Raw genomic sequence first — 22,141 nt, forward strand, 5'->3', positions numbered from 1 at the left:
GTTAGAAAGTCTAATTGCCTCCTATAAGCAAGACTTTGTTATGTACATGCCAGGGAAAGAAAGTTGTCTGTCATAATTTAGGATGTCTGAACAAAATGACTCTACAGCCTCCCTTCATAGCATAGCCCTGCTTGAAAGTCTCTATAATAATAAAAGTATCTCAACTGATTTTTCTTCTCCAGAAGTCAATATAACACCTGTCCTGATTGAAAGGGTATCTCTTGGGCATCTCAGTAGCTCAGTGGATAGAGAGCCAGCCCTGGAGACAGGAGGTCCTGGGTTTGAATCTGACTCAGACACTTCAGAATGACCCACTGGACACAAAAATGGATGAAGGGGATAAAAAGAAAACCAAAATCAAAGAGAAGGGAAGAAATAACGAGATGCCTAACTGTTATCAATGAACTCAAGTCCCCAGACCCAGATGAAGTCCATCTATCCTTAAAGGAGCTGGGTAAAGTGACTGATTGCTGAGCTGTTGTTGATGGTTTTCCAGGATAGGGGGAGGAAAAGTGGCACCACAGGACTGAAGGTGGGCAAATGTTGTCTTGATTTTTTAAAAAGAGAAGCTAGTATATTCAGCAAACTACAAAACAGTTTTAACTTCAACTCCTAGTAAAATCCATGAGTAAATTATTAAACAGATGACATATGATTACTTGCAAAGATAAAGAGTGAACAAAGGCAGCTAGGTGCTTTTTGTCTACCTATGTACCTGGGGTGTCAATCCTTTGCCTAGAGCAAGAGTGCAAACTACTGCCCAGAGGCTCAATCCAGGCCCCTGCCGGTTTCTGTACCCAAGCTAAGAATACGACCCCTCTTAGCATGTAGGCTGAACAAAAACAGGCAGTGGGTGCGATTGGGCCCGACTTGGTTAGTGCAATTATTTGTTGTAATAGTTTGCTGACTTCTGGCCTACAGTCTAAAATACAAACTTTCTTTCTGGCAATTAGACCCTGTGCATTCTGGCCCCAACCTTCCATTCTAGTTTTATTTCTCATACTAAATGTATTCCACAGTCTACAACGAAACTGAATCACTAGCTGTGCTCAGATCTTCACCCTATTCTCTCACACCTCCCTACATTTATGAATAAATATGTTCTCTCTACATCTCTGCTACTGAAATTCTTCTCTTGCTTCAAGGCTCAGCTCATGCATCACTTCCTCCATTAGGTGTTCCCTGATCCTATCAGAAAAAAAAAAGAAAAAGTGCTCTCTCACTTCTCAAATTTCCTTAAAATACTTTAGGTCTTTCTTTTATCTTTTTCATAATCTATCATGTCATTCAATCAATTCAATGAATCTTTATCTAGTGCTTATTTTTTGTAAGCCTCTGTGCCTGTCTGGATGATTTGGTGATTTTTGATGATGGGTGGATTAAAAACTTTTTTAAATTCAAAAGAATTATGAAAATTTATCCTGCATATACTATATTAATTTTCATTTTTAGGGATCTGGGCGAAAGAGAATTTTGTATATTCCTGTGTCTGGGTTCTGGGTCAAAAACTCTGCTTTTTATATTTGCTTTATCCTTAGGAATTTCAAAGAATGTCCTCCTTTAGGCAAAATTTGGTTAATAAATGATGACAAGGATTCTTTTTCCTGTCTCCAGAGCCCCTTCAGTGAAATATCTCCTAATTAACTATTTACCAATTAGAGATGTCTTGAGATATTCAAGGGAGGGGCTGAATAATAAGCTCCTAAAACTCTATTTATAGATCTGCCCAAGGTCATCAAGAGGGTTTTATTTATACCACTTTATTGGTATTAATGCTAGCATAATCAATGAATTGATACGCAAAATCAATCTCTCAAAATCATTTTAATCCTAACAGAAAAAAGGGAGAAAAGAGAGAAAAGAGAGACTAGAGGCAAAAAGGCCAAGTAGGAAGCAATAGCAATGGCCAACCCAAATTAGAGTGGCGTGAACCCCAGTCCTAATTTGGTTTCTCACTCTTACTCTAACCTGCGCTACTGAGGTCAGATCATTTAAGAGATGAGGTCCACATATGTCATCTTTCTCTTCTGCAAAATGAGGAGCTGAACTAAATGATCTCTAAGGTCCTAATATACTTGAGCTTGAACTAGTTGGTCATGTGATGGAGAGAAATAGATATCTAAGTCATCTCCGATGAGAGGTGGAAATGAAAGGATCTGGGGACCAATTAGAAATGGAAAGTGAGGGGCAGCTGGGTAGCTCAGTGTAGTGAGAGCCAGGCCTAGAGATGGGAGGTCCTAGGTTCAAATCTGGCCTCAGACACTTCCCAGCTGTGTGACCCTGGGCAAGTCACTTGACCCCCATTGCCTAGCCCTTACCACTCTTCTGCCTTGGAGTCAATTGACTCCAAGACGGAAGGTAAGGGTTTAAAAAAAAAAAAGAAATGGAAAGTGAGGAAAAGGAAGGAGGCATGTTATTTTCTGTTCAGTTCATTCTTGTTTTTTCTCACACTCCTCCTATCATGAAGAAAACATCCATAGTATACAATTTCTTCACTTCAAGACCTATAACCAGCAACGAAGAGCCAAGGCAGGACCCTTTTTAGAACTTTTTCTCAAAGTGGACATCACTTTTATTTTAACATGAAGAATATCAAAGAACTTAACAAATTATTATTGGTGCATTCGGAGCAGTAACTTCCCCTTTTTACCCATTCCCCAAACACTTTGATTATATATGCCACCACTCTAACAGTGACTCTTATTTTTAATTATGTTCTACCTTCCCTGAGGGCATGTTCTGAAGATAATGAGTTGGTATTTATAAAGTGTTTTGAGATTTGGGGGTGAAAAGGTGCTAAAGATGTGAAAAAGTATTAATTGGTAAAATTCACTTATATACCACAAAATCTCAAATAGGGAATTTGAGGAAGCTCATTGCTGCTAAAATTAGCATGGAGATCTGTTGCTAAAAAGCACTCTTAATACCTAGAAATGCAATATGGCTCTCAGTGCCTGCTGAGGTTCACAGTCCTTGCCAAACTTCCCATTGGTCCTCAACAAAAGTCATGTCACATTTCTATCAGTCTATGTGTTTAGCTCAGAAGGAATTAATTCATACCAACACTACATTAATACGAGGACACCAGGACTTGAAATTTCACCTGTAATTCCATCTATTATTATAATTGTATCTTTTCATAAAAGCTGCCACATATTATTTAGAGGTAGATGTGTTTCAGTCCTCTCCATATCTTACTTCTAGCACAACCAATCAACATAAATATATTAGATGCCTGTCATAGGCCCTCTTTGAACCCCACCTAATCTAACCCATCTCATCCAATGCCATGGATTCAATTATGTCCCTACACATAGATCTCAAATCTCTGTATACCCAGCCCAACTAGGTGGTGCAATGGAGAGAGGTGCCAGGCCTGGAGTCAGAAGACCTGAGTTCAAATTCAGATTCAGACACTGTGTGACCCTGGGCAAGTCACTTATCCCTGTTTGCCTCCATTTCCTCATTTATAAAATGAGTTTGAGAAGGAAATGGCAAATCACTCTAGTGTCTTTACCAAGAAAATGCCATATGGGGTCACAAAGACTCCATAGCTGAGAAACAACTAAGCAACAAAACCCTCTTTTTCAAATCACATAGTGTTTGGCTTTAACCCTTGCCTTCTCTCTTAAAATCAATACTAAGGATCAGTTCAAAGGCAGAAGGACAGTAAGGGCTGGGTGATGAGGAAGAAGTGACTTGCCCAGGGTCATATCCAGACCTCTTATTTGACTGCCTACAGCAGTGGTTCTCAACCTTTTTAATGCCATGACCCTGCAATACAGATTCTCATGTTGCGGTGACCCCAAAACAAAAAATTATTTTGGTGGCTATTTCAAAACTGTAATTTTGCTACAGTTATGATTCGGAATGTAAATACCTGATATGCATTATGTATTCTCATTGTACAAATCAAACATAATTTAAACATGGTAATTAATCACAAAAACAATATTTAATTATATGTTGAGAATTATTAATCCAGCAGGAGGCAGCCTGAGCACTGAGGCAGGAGGTAAGTCCTGCCTGGGGAGGGGGTCCGCAGACGCTGCCTTCTTCTTCCTGTCGTCTCCCTCCAGCTCGAGCTGAGGCTTCATTTTGCTGGGGTTACTAGGCTCCATTATCCGCTCCAGGACTTGTTCTTAACCCCTCTAGAGCCAGCGCAGGAGTGCTCTCTCTGGGTCTCTGTTTGAGTCTAGTCTCCAGGCAACAGGGTAAATCCATCGCCCCTCATAGGGGAAGGGCTGCTGATAAGTAACTAATATTAGTACAATGTGCGGGCAGCAGGGTCCCCGTTCTTTCCAAGATCTTGCTGTAAAGTAGCGCAATTTCTCAGCGGCTAAAGCCATCAGAAATATGTATTTTCTGATGGCTTTAGGTGACCCCTGTGTTTTGGTCATTCGACCCCCACCGGGGTCACGACCCACAGGTTGAGAACCGCTGGCCTAGAGGATGTCCCTCCAGCATCTCACAGTCCTCATGGAGTATAAAAGGAAGGACATCTGCCCTAGATTCAAAGGATCTGGAGTCACATCCCAGGTGGCCCCAGACCTCTCTGAGTCCTAACTGCCTCAACTATAAAACAAAGGGGCCAGAGACCATTGAGTTCAACCCCCTCATTTTACATCAGAGACAACAGAGACTCAAATAGTCAAAGCACCAGGCTCACACTATGAAGTGTCTCAGGTAAGATTCACGCTCAGGTCTTCCTGGTTCCAAGTCCTGACCTCTCTCCACTGCTTTATCTGCCTCAAGGGAGTTGGACTAAATGAATTCTGAGCTCTCATCTATGGTTTTAAGATCCAAAGTCTAAAATTAAACTTAGCCCTCCGACACCCAGCTTCCCTCCAAACCTCCCTATTTATTAGTTTGTAAGCTCAAAGACATCCTGGCCTCTTTCCCCTCCCTCTTCCCCCCTCACTGTCAATTCTGCCTATCTGGCCTCTCTCATCTGTTCTCTTGCTCTACTCCCTCAGGCTCTCATAATATCCTGACTGGATTCTTTCCTTTCCTTCTATGTGCTTTCCATCAGTCCTCCACACAGCTGTCAAAATTCACTTCCTACCAAGGCAGAGGTCCGACTCTTTGGTCTCCCTACTCAAAAATCTCCAGAAGCTCCCCCCTGTCTCTAAGATTTAAAAAACAACAAAAAGCTAAAAATGCCTCTTCGGCCTGACCTTCGTGACTTTCCTGGATCTGGTTCCAATTCCTTTGCAGCCTTCCTTCTTCTCCACTCCTAACAAACTACAGTGCTACCTGTTACCCAAACTCACTATTCTGCCTTCCACCTTCAGGTGTCTGCCTGAATCTTTGTCCAGACCTTCCTCACCTCCATCTCTCAGAATTGCCATCTTCCTTCGAGGCTCAGCTCAGGTGCTACTTCGTACCCCAAGCCTGGCCTGATCCCCCAGGATGATGGGAGCCTCTCCATCCACAAGTTCACATACACATCACTAAACTCCCGGATGCATCAAAGCTGTATGCTCCAATGGATCCCATATTAGCAATGGTATTAGAACCACAAGCTGGGAGCAGAGACTAGACCTAGGGTTTCACTGGCACAGGGAACTTTGAGTGAGGAATTTCTATTTCCAATGTAATTTATACTTCTCTGCAACCTAGCACCTTAGCTACCTGGTAGAGAGGAGCTGCCTACCTCAGCACAAGAAGCTGTGGTTTAATCAGGGTTCCATAGGCAGTATGTACTGGTGGGGGAGCAGAATTTGAACTCGGGGTTTCTTGACTCAGAGGCCAGCTCTCTTAATGCCTACTCCATTCTACCTCTCTAGCATTTTCTCTAAAAATTTATTAAAACACTCATCTATACTATTCCCTCTTATAAGCAGAAAGTCTTAAATATCAAAAGGTAATATTGCAAAAAGGAAATTGATGACTCTTCTGCGTGTATGTATCTTGGTCACTCTTAGTCTTTGTCTCTCTGCCTCTGTCACTCTCTTTCTCTGTCTGTCTTCTGTCTATCTGTCTGCCTCTCTCTGACTCAAGAAAACTAGGCCTACAGTTAACTGGATCTCTTCTCAGTACTGGACAAATACAAAGGGAGAACTCTAGAAGGTAGCCCTCCACCTTTCAAATTCAGAGTAACTCTCCTTGCAATAGCTTTTCTTTACCTAATTTTTATTTTTATTTTTTGGCAAAAGATTATCCTTTGGCAGAGCAAAAAGAAAAAAAAATGTCTTTTTCAGTGTGATAACATTGAAAATGGCAGATATGGGCATAATCTGAAATTCCGGGTGGCCCAAAGTTAGGATTAGGTAGCCAGTCACTTTCCCCAACTATCTGCATGAGGCAATCTAAATTTGCTACCTAAGTGTTCCTCTCATCCTCTTTCTGTTTCTATTTTTCATCAGAGTCCTTTTCTACCCTTTCATCTCATCCCTAATGTTTCCTGCTTTGAAATAAGTGTCAGACATAATACATTTTATAAATCTAACAGCAATATTTCAGAGAACAAGGAGGTTACTGAGACCTGAAAGAGCTTTTCTTTGGGCATTTCTGAGTCAAAACTTCAATACAGATGAAACAAAAGTTTTTCTAAAGGTTTTAAAAGGCTTCATTATTTTGCAGCAACGGAATTTCAATTTCCTTTTGATACTGAACAGGCAAGCTTCCAAGAGATCGCCCTTACAAGACCACCACTGCAACTAGTATCTAATTTCAGATCTAAGAAAAAGGTTACACTCCTTGAAAAGGTTGAAGCTATTGATTCCTTGAAAAATTAGGTACTAACCATAGCCTGATTATGTATTTTCCAGAAAGCAGTGATATTTCTAAGAGAAAAGGGGCAAATTTCCTTGATTCTGCATTTTAACCCCAATGGATCAAAATACAAACCAGACCACTTTCAGCATATATTGGGGGGGGGGGGGTCACCTGCATTCAAAGCTTGCTTTTCACATATCTCCACAACCATTTGGGTCACGTGGCCAGAGCCTATCAGAAAGTTTGGCCCAATCCCTCAGCAGTTGTCATTATCACATAATTCAAAAACATCTTCTCGCCAAGGAAACACTGGATTTATTGCTAGAAGGGGGGAAAAAAGAAGAAAAAAGTCTGTGCACCCTAGAGAGTTGCAAAAATCTTGCTGCAAAGAGAATAGGAGCTAAGATCTAGTGCCCCTAACAAGAGTAGGTTCTGTGCCAATCAGGGACTGCTGGTGCTCTCACACTCTTGGCCTGGAGCGATGCCCCTCAGGACAGTGGAGTCCACTCTTGATTTGTCCATCCAGGCAAATCTGCTTCATTGCCCCTTCCTTGATCACAGGCCCCTTGGTAACTAGCCTCCCCCAAGGTGCTGGAATTAAATAAGCAATTTAAAAACCGATCAATCATAAATCAGAATACACCCAAAGAAACCAAATCCAGTAGACTAATGTCTCGGCTAAATTCCCTTTTCAGTGCTCTGAATTCCAACTGTTTTATGGTCTTCATCTGAAAGGGCATGGGGAGGAGAGGATTACCTCAGTCTGGGCAGCCAGGAATAATTGTGCTTTCCCCCGGGCTAGGGGATAATTGACTCATTATTCACAGCAGCTCTCAACCTGCCAAGGCACAAAACACACAACGTGGCCTGGAGAATGTGTGACTGAGTCCCAAAATGAGGGGCACAAGAGCAGCAAGTTAAGAAGGAGATGAACTTTGAAATGGCTAGTGGAAGTCACTTAACAGCAATATATGGTGGGGAAAGGTGAGCCTGGCAAGGCTGGAAGTAAATCTGGGAGACTGCTGAGTGAGTTCTGTGACTCATGCCACAAAAAGGTTGGCTCTGACATTTCCGAGGCGGGTAATTAAGAAGACTACATCCACCTCGGGATTTTTCCATTTCTCTACAGACCACAAAAGGCTGACTTTGTCTTTCCTCCGCCACTTCTACTATTTCTTCCCACTTGCCTCTGATGTGGGATCTCTGCAGAGGGACCTTGCATCTTCTTCTTAGGCAGCACTAAAAGTCTATATGACATGGGACAAAATAATGGTAACCTCCTGGGTTCAAATCTGGCCTCGGACACTTTCCAGCTGTGGGACCCTGGGCAAGTCACTTGACCTCAACTGTCTAACCCTCACTGCTCTTCTACCTTGGAACTGATACTAAGTGGCGATTCTAATGGGAAATATGGGTTAAAAATAAAAATAAAATAACGACAACCACCATTGGGGGCTGTGAAAGACTCCAAAACACATGGTTAAATTCAAATTGGACAGGCCACAGACAGAAGTTCTTAACCTGGGCTTTCTCAACCTGGGTTTTCTTAAAACATGTATTTTGATAACTGCCTTTTAATCTAATTGGTTTCTTTTGAAATCAAAATCATTATTCTGAGAAGGGGTTCCTGGGTATCACCAGAATACCAAAGGGGTCCATGATATAAAATGGTTAAGAACTCCTGTCTTTGACACTTAGGAAATGTTCATCTGTATTACATTTATCTGAATATATCTTATCTTCACAGTATTTCCCCAAGCACACTGCAATGAATCAACAATCCAAGCATTTATTAAGAACCAACTATGTGCTCTGCACAGTGCTGGGTGCTGGGGAACAAACACAAAAAATAAACTACAACTCTTACTCTCTGGGTAATACTCATTTTCAGTTCTTCAGAATCAAACAACAAGGATTTATTGTTTTGTTGTTTTCAGTCTATTTGTTACTCTCTGTGACTCCATTTGGACTTTTCTTAACAAAGATACTGGAGTGGTTTGCCATTTCCTTCTCCAACTCATCTGAAAGGCGAGGAAACTGAGGCAAACATGGTTAAGTGACTTGTCTAGGATCAAATAGCTAGTAAGAGTCTGAGGATGGATTTGAACTCAGGTCTTCATGACTCTAGGGTCAGAACTCTATCCACTACCTCACCTAGATGTCCTCAAACCTACTGTGTGTTAGGTCCTGCACTAGGCACAAACAATAAAAAGACAAAGAACAAATTTCAGTTCTCCTTTGCCTCCCAGGTCAATTTAGAGAACATAAATGTCAGCTTGGGCTATACCCTAGAAAACAGCCATAGACTGGTGGTCCTCGTCTACAAAAGAGAAACAATAATCTTTGCATGACTGACCTCATAGAGTGGTTGTAAGGAACAAACGAGCTAATGTGGATAGACTATAAATTGTAAAGTGTCATGTCAGTTATTTCCATTCTAGCCCCAGCATCCCTACAGAGTCATCATAATCACAGAGTCATAGAGCTAGAAGAGACCTTTGAGATCACCCAGTATAACCTCATTTTATAAATAAGGGGACTGAGGACCAAGGATGGCAAATCACAGCAAATCTCACAAGAGAATGGAAGAAGTGGGACCAGAATCATGGGTTGGTATAGCAAAATCAAACAGGGATTTCTGGGTGGCAGATGACTACCTCTTTCCTTTTAGATGTCTACAAGGATAATAAACAAACATACCTCAGACTTGTAGCTTCCAGGACCAAAGAAAAAGAAACGATACTGAGTCAGCAGGATGCTTATCAAGCCCACCAATCAGTCATCTATTAACTAAATGCCTTCCATGTACCTAGCATCTTGCTAGACTATATGCAAGAAACAGGGAAGGAAGGGGGAAAAGATTGGGTGCAGGAAAAATTTAAGGCAAGATACTTATCCACAAAACCATAAAGTCATCATCACAGTTATAATAAGGTTGGGAGCAGACCATTTTAGAAGAAAAAAGCAGCAAGATAGAGTACAAATAAGAATGGATTTGAATCAAAGGACCGGAGGTCAAATTCTAACTCTTCTTTTAATACCTCTGTAATTTTGGGCAAATCTCACTTCTCTGGATATAACTGTTCTTAGTTCTAAGAGGAGAGAGCTAAACTAGACAACCTCAAAGTTTCCTTATGATATTCTACGATCCAATGAATATCTCTCAGGGATACCTTCAACAAAAAACAGACCATTCTATGGACTAAACATCTCCCTAGGAGGCAATAACCTTTTACATCTCAACCTTCACCTCAGAGACAGAAATAAAATAAAATAATGATCAAAATGATACTTGGCACTTTCATTGCTGACATGTCTTCTAAATGTAAACTGTAGCCTAACTACCCCTTCGAATCAATTTTTAAGTACAATCTAGAAATGTACAATGCAAAAGAAGAACCTTTTCATCAAAGCTTATAGATACTGCCTGGCAGAAGCTATTGGGCATTATATAGAAATAATATACAGGGACAAAAAATAACTTAGTCCTTCCACCAGGGGCCAGTGTAGGACTATCCCTTAGAACTTGTTCTTGTACTCCATCCCAGAGGTTCTCAAACTTTTTGAACTCAGGAGACTTTTACAATCATAAAAATTATTGAGGACCCTAAGCATTTGTTATATGGGTTCTACCTATTAATATTTACTATGTTAGAAATGTAAATGGATAACATTGTTAAACATTTATTTATTTAAAATAACAATAAGCCCATTAAATATTAACACAATATTTGGGGAGAAAATGACTATTCTCCCCCCCAAAAAAAGTCAGAAGACTGGCATTGTTTTACACATCTTTACACATCTCTTTAAGGCCTTGTTTAATAGAAGAAAGATAGATTATCTGTTTCTGCAGTCAATCTGTTGTGATATATTATTTTGATTAAAATCTATGAAGGAATAGGGTTCACACAGGTATGTATTTGGAAAAGGGAAGACTATTTTAATAGGCTAACATCTTAGTATTATTTTTAAATAGTTTTGAACTGGCCATTGCAAAGTGTCTTGAGACCCCAAAGGTGGGATCCAAGCTCAATCTTAAAGGAAACCAGAGGAGTCATGAGGCAGAAGTAAGAAGGGGCAGCACTCTAGGCATGTGCAACAACCATTAAAAAAGCAAAGAATATGGAGATGGAGAGTCCTGCAAGGCAGATCTAGGGACAGCTAGGTAGCTCAGTGGATTGAGAGCCAGGTCTGGAGACAGGAAGTCCTAGATTCAAATCTGACTTCAGACACTTCCTAGCTGGGCAAGTCACTTAACCCGTCTAGCCTTTTTCATTCTTCCGCTTTAGAACCAATTCATAGTATCAATTTTAAGATGGAAAGTAACGGTTTAAAATAAATGTGTTTATAGCTGAAACATCAAATATAAGAAGGTGAATAACATTTCAGAAGACTAGAAGGGCAGGAAGAGGACAGGTTGTAAAGACCTGGAACAGCCAAACAGAATTTTCTATTTGATCCTGGAGTTTAAGTCAGTGCTGCAGGAAGATCATCCCCTTAGGTGGCAGCATGGGTGATGTTAACTCCATCCCAGGTGTGTCTCCAGTGATGACCTCTTTCAGACTATAGTCTTTGGGGGGGGGGGGATTTTTTAATTTAGAATATTTTTCAAAGGTTACAAGTTTCATTTTCTTTCCAACCCCTCCCCCATTCCCCTCCTGTAGCCGACGTGCAATTCCACTGGGTTTTACATGTGTCAATGATCAAGACCTATTTCCATATTATTAATATTTGCACTAGGATGATAGTTTAGAGTCTACATCCCCAATCATATCCCTATTGAACCATGTGATCAAACAGTTGTTTTTCTTCTGTGTTTCTGCTCCCACAGTTCTTTCTCTGGATGTGGATAGTGTTCTTTCTCATAAGTCCCTTAGAATTGTCCTCTGTCATTGCATTGCTACTAGTAGAGAAGTATATTACATTTGATTGTGCCACAGTATATCAGTCTCTGTGTACAATGTTCTCCTGGTTCTGCTCCTTTCACTCTGCATCACTTCCTGGAGGTCGTTCCAGTTCACATGGAATCCCTCCAGTTCATTATTCCTTTGAGCACAATAGTATTCCATCACATATAACACAATTTGTTCAGCCATTCCCCAATTGAAGGGCATCCTCTCATTTTCCAATTTTTGCCACCACAACGAGCACAGCTATGAATATTTTTGTACGAGTCTTTTTCTCTATTATCTCTGTGGGGTACAAATCCAGCAGTGCTTTGGCTGGATCAAGGGCAGGCACAGACTACACAGTCTTGAATGTCTTGGATAAAGGGGTGAAATCCTCTGTTCCATGACCAGATAGAGACAGTACTCTTCACTGCTGCCTGCCTCTTTTAGCTACATCTAGCTGTGTTCTCCCTTGATCACTAATCAATTCTTCTTCATTTAGGATGTGACAAAAGCATTCTATATTGTTTTTAATGACAGAACTCCAACCTACAGTAGAATGCTAAGGCAAACTCAAACTACAGTCTAGGTATTCCTGTTTCTTCCAAGGAATCCCTAAGAGATACCTCACAGAAATCACAGTTTGAAAAACACTCAATCATTCTTGCTGCTCTTTTCCTGGATGTATTCATTCTAGATGTAAAGAGAATGAAATATTCCAGATATATTTTTATCAGACATATACAAAAGATGGTTAAGTTGTCAGGACCCATCAACTATCACCTTTGCAAACCTAAAAAAATGGATTTTTTTTAATTTCTGACACCTAGCATTTGGATGTCCTAACATTCTTTACAATCAAGGAATAATCATTCTACAAAACCAAATAGCCAAAAAGTTATCAAGGATTGAGTTTAAACTATCAACAGAGACCACCAAATTCAACAGAAATTTGCTTCGATGTATTGAGAGCATCACTGCCTGAACTGAAAACTGAAAATATGATTCTTAGAGTTCACAATTCCTTAAGCTCCCTGCTATAATAGTAAAATTTAAGCTACTTATATGAAAAACACAAACAAAATTATTCTTCCATGTGCTACTGCAGAGAAATTGATAAAGAACAAGAGATATTAAAAGTAGTTTTTAAACTGGTAATGTTTGGACTTTTATTGCCCAGAATCCAGGTAGAATAGCTAATAAACTATAGGACTGTGAAAATATCTACTGAAACCAGCTGCTAGATATCCTATGTTTTGCTCTTCATATAAGAATATGGGTTTGTTTGAGACAGCTTCCTGTTTATGTCCTTTTTTGTTCAGTTGACCATTTCAAAGAAAATATTATTGTTTTACAGCTGAAAGGATATTTTGCTAAAAATCACTCACTCACATTTGAATATGTGCCCATTGGGTTGAATCATACAACATATGCTTATGAACATTTCAGTTGCCTGGCTGAGTAATCCTCCATTTTTCCACAAAAGAAGAAAGCATAATAACCATGTCTAAAAATAATTCTCAAGTAAAAAAGAAAATATATATCAAAAAATAGCTGTTTCATGTTGCTCCAATTGGGGAGAAATGAAAAGACAGATGATCAGTGGTGGTTGTAAGGTCTGACCTATATTTATCAAAGTTGACAATTTCATTGTGTGTCTATCCCTGTCACTGTCTCTGTCTCCATCTGTCTCTCTCTCTCTCTCTCTCTCTCTCTCTCTCTCTCTCTCTCTTTCTCTCTCTCTCTCTCTCTCTCTCTCTCTCTCTCTCTCTCTCTCTCTCTCTCTCTCTCTCTCTCTCTCTCTCTCTCTCTCTCTCTCTCTCTCTTTCTCTTTCTCTCTCTCAGATCCCTCAGTTTTAAAAGGACAGAAAGCATACCTATAATGTGGGGGACAGAATCTGACAAGATAATTCCTAATTCTTGCCTAGAACAATTGCATGATTCTCATAACATCTGGCTTAATTGAGAAGGCATGTTTTTAAAGTTTCGTATTGTAATAACAGTACTATTTTATAAACTGACAGCAGAGAAGATAAATTTAGTGATTAAAATTCAAAATGTTGGAAACAAAGAAATGAAATGTTTTCTTTCTTAAACGACTACATCTAAGCTATATCAGACATAAGGAACAAATGAGTATCGATAGGACAAACCATCATATGAACAATGGATATGAATTTTAACAAGTGTGGCTGAAGATTTATGCCAAATTATCTGAAAGAAAAGGCCTCTGTCAGCTCAAAATCTGTCATAATTTAAGTGGGAAAATTCCCTTCTGCAACTGAACCAGCAGATTTTCTGTGTTTCATAAATTGTCTGATTTGTTCCCTAACAGTAGTGATTTGGTGATGAAAAAAGAAATAAAACAAGAGAAAACTGCTTAATTACAATTTGCAGATGTTTCCCTAAAGAGAAAGAACAGGTTAATCCTGCTGATGCCATATCTTTGTATAGGAATCTGTTATAAATTAGTTCATTTCATTTGTCCCTTGCTTTCTTCCCTTCAGTGTTCCCCATGACTGTTGATATCATATTGTGATAAAGAGGTTACATACAGATAGCTCAGAATTTATGATCAATAGAAAATTACAAACCTCTTTTTTTCTCTCATTTGATTTTTTTTGGCAATATGACAAAATACATCAATTAAAATGCTCTGAAATGACATTGTTTCCTTTATCCCAGGCCTTGCTCAATTTCCCTTAGGATATTAGATTAATTTAATTAGTTTTATTGAACTGCCTAAGTTGCTTTTATTGACAAGTCCACTCATATGATGTCTTCTACAAATTTCTCATGGGGTTAACACTATTCCATCAGTCTGTTACTAAAGTTAAAAGAAACTTATTGCTATTTGATATGTTTTTTTCTGTGGTCCTGTTTTAGTGAAAAAAACTCACATTTGCAAAAGTGCTTCCAAAGCTGGCTTTTAAACAAAGGTAAAAAAAAAGGAAGCAGTAAGAAAGACACTGGCAAAGGGACTGTGAGCTCAAAACACCACTCAATATTCAGCAGGGAATTAAGTGACTGATAACAACAGCACAGAGGTGGCTGCTGGAGGGACACCTGGAAGCCTCAAACTGGTCAGTCCGTTTGCAACTTCCTCTGGTGGGCAATCTGCCAGATGCAAAGAGAGCAAAACACTGCTAAGGCTGCTGTTCTCTGTCTAGCACTAGCTAGGAAACAATAGCAAAAGGGAACCCAGCAAGGATTATTATTCTGTTGGCTTTTTTTTTAATAAGGGAAAGCTGTTTTTATGCTCTACTGAAACTCCCTTCCTGCTCTGAAATTGGTAAGAGGCCCAGCTGCTTTCTTATATTATTCTCTGTGGTGTTTTTCTACAGCAGATTTTAAATTCACTCTTCATATTGGGAAAAGGCTCTCTTTGTGTCCTACAGAAGTTTAAAAATCCATTTTTATGTTCAAACTCAGAACAGTTTGGAGCACCCAAATAATAGGTCAGTTTTAGGTAGGCAGTGAATGGAGCTAAATTTCAGTCACTTATTCAACGTTCATCCAAGATTTGAGTTCCTGGTACGTACTAGACCAAGGACCTGGGAAAACATAAACAGTAGTCCTCCTCTCTAGAAAGTTACATTGTGGGGAAAGAGGAGAGTGATCGAGGAAGAAAACTGTTTCTATTATAAAGTATGATAGGATGTCACCAATCTCATTCTTAATTCCTTTCTGTCGTGCTTTCAAACAGAAATAGTACAATTGCAAACTAAACCCCAATTCCAAGATTTTAACCTCTTAAGGAAATGAGGAGGAAAATTCACTGGGAAAAGGTACTGCAAAAGAACCCCCAGGAAAGCTCGCTATATCCTATATAAAGATTAGGGTTGAGCAATTATCTGGTGATCTGGAAGAAAGTAGATGGTCTGGTCATTAAAAATAGGTCTATTATCTTGCCTACCCAGTCCTAAATTATACTGAAATTGCTCAACTCTGGCCTTTGTTTTGATAGTGGAGATGGCTTCTAACATAACCCCAAGGACCACCAGGCCTTTCTACCACCATGTAGCTAAACCCTATAGATTACTGGACCATCTAGGACCCTCTGCAGCTGATCTCATTGTGTATACAACATCCTTCTATGAGGATGAGAGGCCTCTATATCCAAGACAGTCTTATTTTACTATCTGTATCCTCAGGGCTTAGTACAGTGCTCTGCATAGGATGATCATATGAGTTTCTTTTCTTTTTCACTCATTCATCAAAATAGTTTCTTAAAACACTACACGTCTGAAAATGGAAATCAAGTCAAAGTATATGGACTCATCTTTCTGCTCATTATATTCATTCTTCTTAATCAAAGAGAAAATAAAATGTATTTTTAAAATGCCAATGACCTGAAAATCCTAAACCCAAATCAGTTTACAAATCATTAGACAAAACAGTTTGTTTCTGAATACTCATAGACAAGATCAGACCAAAAGTGAAATGTTAAATTCTGAAGAAAGGAGGTCAGAAAGGGAGGAATTCTGTTTTTTAAGAAAGATATAATCTAAAACAATAAAAATCTTAAAAACACAATGCACTCTAGTGAAATTCAGACTAACAAAACTACCGGCAATAAAATTTCACTTAAAAAATCATAAGTCTTGAACCTGAGCATAAGGAGCTATATTCATGGATATGAATATGACAAGAAATGAGAATGTGTGCACTGTATAGAAAGAATACTTTTAAAAAAAAAGCCAGTGGAAAATGAGCACCATTGTGAAGAGCAAGGTCTTTTAGAACCAGAAGAATTGATACTGAGGAGAAAAGAATGGAGAAATTATTTAAGGGCTAATCAGAGGGGCACAGTGATTTCTTCTCCATCCCCAAACCATTGACAGAGAATCAGTAAAAAAAAACAACTTTTTTGGGAACTGACTCATATTTTAGGCAGATGCATGAAATCAGAGCAACTAGCCCTCTTTATGAAGAATGAATTGAGTGATATTGAAGCGAATAGAACTGATGCAAACCTTCATGGTCACCAGACGCAATAAAATGGGGTTGAAAAGGTTTAATGCTGGTTTCTAAGCCACTGATTTCCTGAATATACAATTTCTCTGTGTGAGAAATAGGACCAATAATTACAGTGGTGAAAGGTGGAGTGAATGCTTCCCAAATGGGGCCGAGCAGTAATTCTAGTGTGGATTGACATGAAAAAAGTTTTTTAGTATTTACAACAGTTGAGAATAGCTGCTAAGTCACGTTGGAACAAAGCAACACCTCCATACTGGAGAGCTTCTTTTGAGAGATTTGTCTGCATTGGCACGAGAATAAACAAAAAAGAGGATTTAAATGGTCATTGCTAATGATGGCATTTTATGAGCTAGTAAGTCTGGATCTCATAGGTTTTTTTTTTTTTACACAAGTCAATGGCTGGGTTTGATATCAAAAGTTCTACATTTGGGGGTTTTATACTAATCAATAGGTCTGATTTTTTAAGTGTAAAACATAATTAAAAAATAAGAAATTGAGCATGCTAAAAAATGTCTTAGAAAAAAGACATTTTTTCATTATATGAATAATCTAAAGAACTGATGAATCAACAAATGTTTATTAAGCAAGCCCACATTTTTTAAATCTCTAGCAGTAGAGAGCTTATAATTATATAGGGGGAGGCAACAAGTTCATGTAAATTAGTATTAAAATAAATATAAAGTAAATACAAGGTAATTTTTGGTGGGAAGGCACTATTACCTGGGGGGGGGGGGGAGATTTCCCTGGGTAGATAGTGACACTAGAATTGAGCTTGGAAGGAAAAGAAAGAGTGGGGGGGGGGGCGGGGAACAAGAAGTGGATGCCATGTCTGAAGTCTTGGAAGATATGGGAGAGGGAACTGTCATGTAAGGAACAGAACAAGAAAGCCAATATTGCTGGACAGCAGAAAGTGGGAAATGGAGCATAAGAAATATTAAACCTGGAAAGGTACATGAGAACCAAGTCTTTAAAGATATCTTTAATGAGGGGGAGGGGGTGGCAGCTGGGTAGCTTGGCGGATTGAGAGCCAGACCTAGAGATGAGAGGTCCTGGGTTCAAATCTGGCCTCAGACACTTCCCAGTTGTGTGACCCTGGGCAAGTCACTTCACTGCCATTGCCTTGCCCTTACCACTCTACTGCCTTGGAACCAATACATAGTATTGATTCCAAGATAGAAGGTAAGGGTTTAAAAAAAAAGTTATCTTTAATGAAGCATATCCACAAAATAGTTAAGAAATAAAGGATCAGAACTTGGCTATTTCTATTATATCCCATAACTATATTATTATAATTTGTAATTATATGTGATGAAATGCACACATTTTAGCAATAATAAAAACTCACATTTAGATAGAGTTTTTTTTTAGGTTTTCAGAACTTTTTCAACAACTCTGTGAGCTAGGCATTACAAGGATTATTCTCCCTATTTTACAAATAAATTGAAACTCAGAGATATAGAACTTGCTCGTGTTCCATAACTACTAAATGACTGAACCATATGAAAGCCCAAGTTCAAGGCCAGTCTTCTTCCCAAAAAAACAGTCTTCACCTATGAATGAGGCTGAACTACATCTTGATTTTCTAAAACACATTCAAAGAAAGCCTTGGTCATTAGCTGGAGAACCAAAAAGACTATTGATGTTTTTATCATTCAGAAATATTGAGTGAATGAATCATCTATTGAACAATGCATTCTGAGCTCAATCGTTATCATCAGCTTGACACAGTTCAGCAAGCCAGAGGTGCTAACTAATAAAAACTGCAAAAACTAGTTAAAATAAATCTACCATAAGGGAGAATTATATTACAATATTAACAGTTTCAGACTGATTTTCAAGATTCTAAATCAGTAATGTGAATTTCTTTTAATAAAGCTGTGGTTTAATTTTTCTGGGAAATATTTTTAATAGGATTACTGACCCTTTTAACAGTCTTGGAAAGAAAATGAATCCCATGAGCATCCTGGCGTATAAGTATTATAACAATAAATAGAACAGTCACTCTTTTTGAATTGAAATGGTAATAGACTTGGGAAACTAAACTTACTAGAGAAATATGCAAACGTATGCAGGGTGATAACCACTTTCACACAAAACTGATTCTACTGCATATCAGTGAAGCAACAGAACCTAGTAAGACAAATGAAGGACTTGTGAAAATGAAAGAATGAGGTCTTTTGGAGCAATGGCATTCACATCGTCCTCACGCAGATGGAATGCAAATCAGCCACTTTCAGAGGGGTCCATTATGTTGCCCACTACCCAAACATTAGGCCAGTGTGACTCTTCAGAAAAATTTTTTAGTGTTTCAAAAAAGAAAATGAGAGTTGACTAGTTTAAGACATGTTTTTGCACCTAAAACTCAGAAATACTTTATGCCTTAAGTGGATTTTTTTCAGGTCATTAGTTTATAATGTGAACTAGTGCCTTGGGATATATTGAACGGAGAAAAAAAATCAAGCTAGTGTGCTTGGAAATGCAGTTTATGTGACTTGCAAAATCATTTTTTTCAGCTCAATTTTTGCAACAATTTATGGCAAAAATAGAGTCAATGTGGATATGGTGATATGCTTCTTTCTAGGTATGCTGTACATACACTCAAATGAATGTTTGACATTAGAAATGTTTCCCTCATCCATGCTTAGCTACCTAGCCACAGGGGTCAGGCAGCTTCTTCTCTAATCTTTCTTTGTCCAGTCCAAGAAATCACAATTTTCAGACTGTACAATCATTAAGAAGAATGTAGCATCTATTTTTCCATGATAATAAGCCTCTACTTGGTCATTTGAACCTTTTTAGTTTATTGGCATCCTAGCTGCATGACCTTGGGTAAATCACCTAACCCCAACTGCCTAGCCCTTTCCACTCTTCTGTCATGGAACCCATACTTTTAAGGTAGAAGGTAAGGGTTTAAAAAAACAGTTTGTTGGCAATCAGAGAGTTTGCTAGATACAGGGCAATGGACAATAAACTGTGAGTTGAGTAAATGAATGTAAAGTCCTCAGAGAGCCTCTATGAAAAAAAAAAAACAGCAAAGACACACAAAGAACCAGAGTGAAATACTACATTTTCAGCCGTAAGTTAAACTATAAAAGCATCACACCTCAAATTTACCTTTTGAAAGATAAGTGAAAGTGTTTAAAAATTCTTCATATGTCTGCTCATGGCGATGAATAAATTGGTCCAGGACTTGTTCAATTAACTGGTTTTCATCCATGATTCTCAATTCCAACAACTGAAGAGACATAGCTATTTGGGCAGCCTCTTCATCTGTGATATAAAGATAAAAGAAATAAATGAGCTCAAAGACCAAGGCACACAATTTCAGCCCTTCAGAAAATTATCTGAATAAGGAGTATGAAGAATTGCAAGACTTGATAAGTCAAAGGAAAAATGGAGACAATGAATATAGCACTGAACTTAGAATCAAGAAACTATATCTCTCTGTGACTCCTTTGATAATTGTCATAGACAAACCATTTAACTTTTCTGTCTTCAGTTTTTCCATCAAATAGCTTCCTGATTCACAGGAAGTTTAGGAAACTATTCTGAACACTGTAAAAAGAAATTTGTAAAATCTGGGCCAAGGGTTACCATTATGAAGCTTTAGGAATGTGATAAGTGTAAAAAGTTAACACCTAATATAATCTCTGCCCAAGCAACCTATGCAATAAGGGCAGAAGGAGAAAGTACCATCAGAAGTCAAAAGGATGAGTGGACTTAGGGAGTTAATGGACTAGTATTTAAACATACATTTCTGAAAGAAAGTAGGAATCACCATCTCTATTGTATATTTTTCCCTCTTGGGTATAATGTTCCTTCTATTTTTTATACCTCTATCTTAACTCTGTGTTTGGATGAATGATGAGATTTTTTTATTGCAAAGAAATAAAGTTAAAAGTCTGATCCTAAATTCTCCTTTGACAAACAAAAAAAGTAAACAAACTTCTTAGATCAATATAGTCCTATAATTTTAGAATTTACGATACAATCTAAAGAGAAATCAAAGCACTATTGTAAGCCTTAAATACAAAAGCAGTTAACAAAATGATGGTATCACCCAGTAAGGAACCAAATTTCACCTAATATATGTGGCCTGGTATTGAATTGTTAGTGTGGTTATTATTAGCATCAATAATAACAGCTCATGTTTGTAGAGAACATTTTACCTGTCATTCCGTCCCTCCTAACAACCCTGTAAAATAGAATCTACAAGTATTATTCTCCAATTGATAAATAAGAAATTTGGGCCATCAAATTAAAGAGAGCTGCCTAGAATTACAAAGCTAGTAAATGTTGTTTGGAATTCAAACTCAGGTTCCTTTTGATTCTATCACGCCTTCCCCTACAATGACTTAAAATGGCAGAATAAGGAATTCGCCAATGATCTTCTTTTAAGAAAACTTTAGGGGAACTTGCATATGAAATAAAATATTATTTGATATATATTACATGGAGGCAGCTAGGCAGCACCAGGCCTAGGGACATAAGATCCTGGGCTCAAATATGACCTCAGACACTTCCTAGCTGTGTGACCCTGGGCAAGTCACTTAATCTCAATTGCCTAGCCCTTATCATGCTTCTGTTTTAGAATAGATTCTAAGATAGAAGGTATGGTGTTTTTTTTTCCATTTAGGTATATCATCTAATTATAAATTATACATAATTAGACATATTTCTTTATGGAATTAGATATTTGTATATAAAATTAGACACTGCATCAGTAATGACTCTAGCTAGAAGAATTCAGAAATGTACAATGTAGTAATCTGGGTACTTCTGGCCTGATTTTGTTTTGTCACAACTGGAAACATACACAAAAGCTGTCTAATAGCTAACTGTCAATAAGATTTGTGCTTTACTCAGCATCAAAGAATGTTAAGAGCTGAAAGGGAAATTAAAAAATCACTAAATTCAATTTCCTCAGTTTAGAAACACAGAAACCAAAGCTCAGAGTGACATGAATTGGTCAAAATCACCTAATAATTGGTATTTCTTAAAATAAAATTTTAAAAAACAAAGGAAGGTCTAGAACCCAAGTTCATTGAGTTTCAGTACAGTGCTATTTCCAAAAAACGAAATTGCTTCAAGAATCACTCTATGAATCTGGCTGGTACCAGGTAAGATACCAATGACCTGCCACAAAAGCACTACCTTAATACTTTCTCTGTAACTTTTCTGGTATTCTGCTCAAAAGAATACCAAACTGTATTGCAGTTTATATTGATTTTAGATATCTCTTTAAGAACGTTTCAAATCCAATAGTATTAATGTTTTTTAAAGATTCCTTCCAATTCTCAAACTGAAATTCATTACATATATTTCCTACAGCTATTTCAGTAATATTTATAGCAAATAATTAACAGGAATTAACCATAAAAACCATTATAGTCTTTCATTTTATGCATGTAGTTACCACAGAACAAAAAGAAGAAAAAAAAACAGAAAGATGCAGGGATTTAAAACAATGCTTTCATCATCTTTTTGAGGCTTTTGGAATATCCAATTTTACAAATGTCATCATTCAAAATGTTTATCAAATACATATG

At 38.1% G+C, this 22,141-nt stretch overlaps 1 protein-coding gene across 5 annotated transcripts in view; it reads right to left on the minus strand.

Annotated features, from left to right (window-relative positions):
* IFTAP (intraflagellar transport associated protein) overlaps positions 1-22,141 on the minus strand; it is a 78,673-nt gene that overhangs the window by 23,335 nt on the left and 33,197 nt on the right. For all 5 annotated transcript variants that reach the window (XM_056801938.1, XM_016423481.2, XM_056801936.1 and 2 more), the window contains one exon: positions 19,707-19,862. In XM_056801938.1, coding sequence (XP_056657916.1) covers positions 19,707-19,839 — 133 coding nt within the window. In that variant the 5' untranslated portion in view covers positions 19,840-19,862. The remainder of the gene's footprint in view (positions 1-19,706; positions 19,863-22,141) is intronic.

Source organism: Monodelphis domestica, chromosome 6 (genome assembly GCF_027887165.1).
Source record: "Monodelphis domestica isolate mMonDom1 chromosome 6, mMonDom1.pri, whole genome shotgun sequence".
Classification (NCBI taxonomy): Eukaryota; Metazoa; Chordata; class Mammalia; order Didelphimorphia; family Didelphidae; genus Monodelphis; species Monodelphis domestica.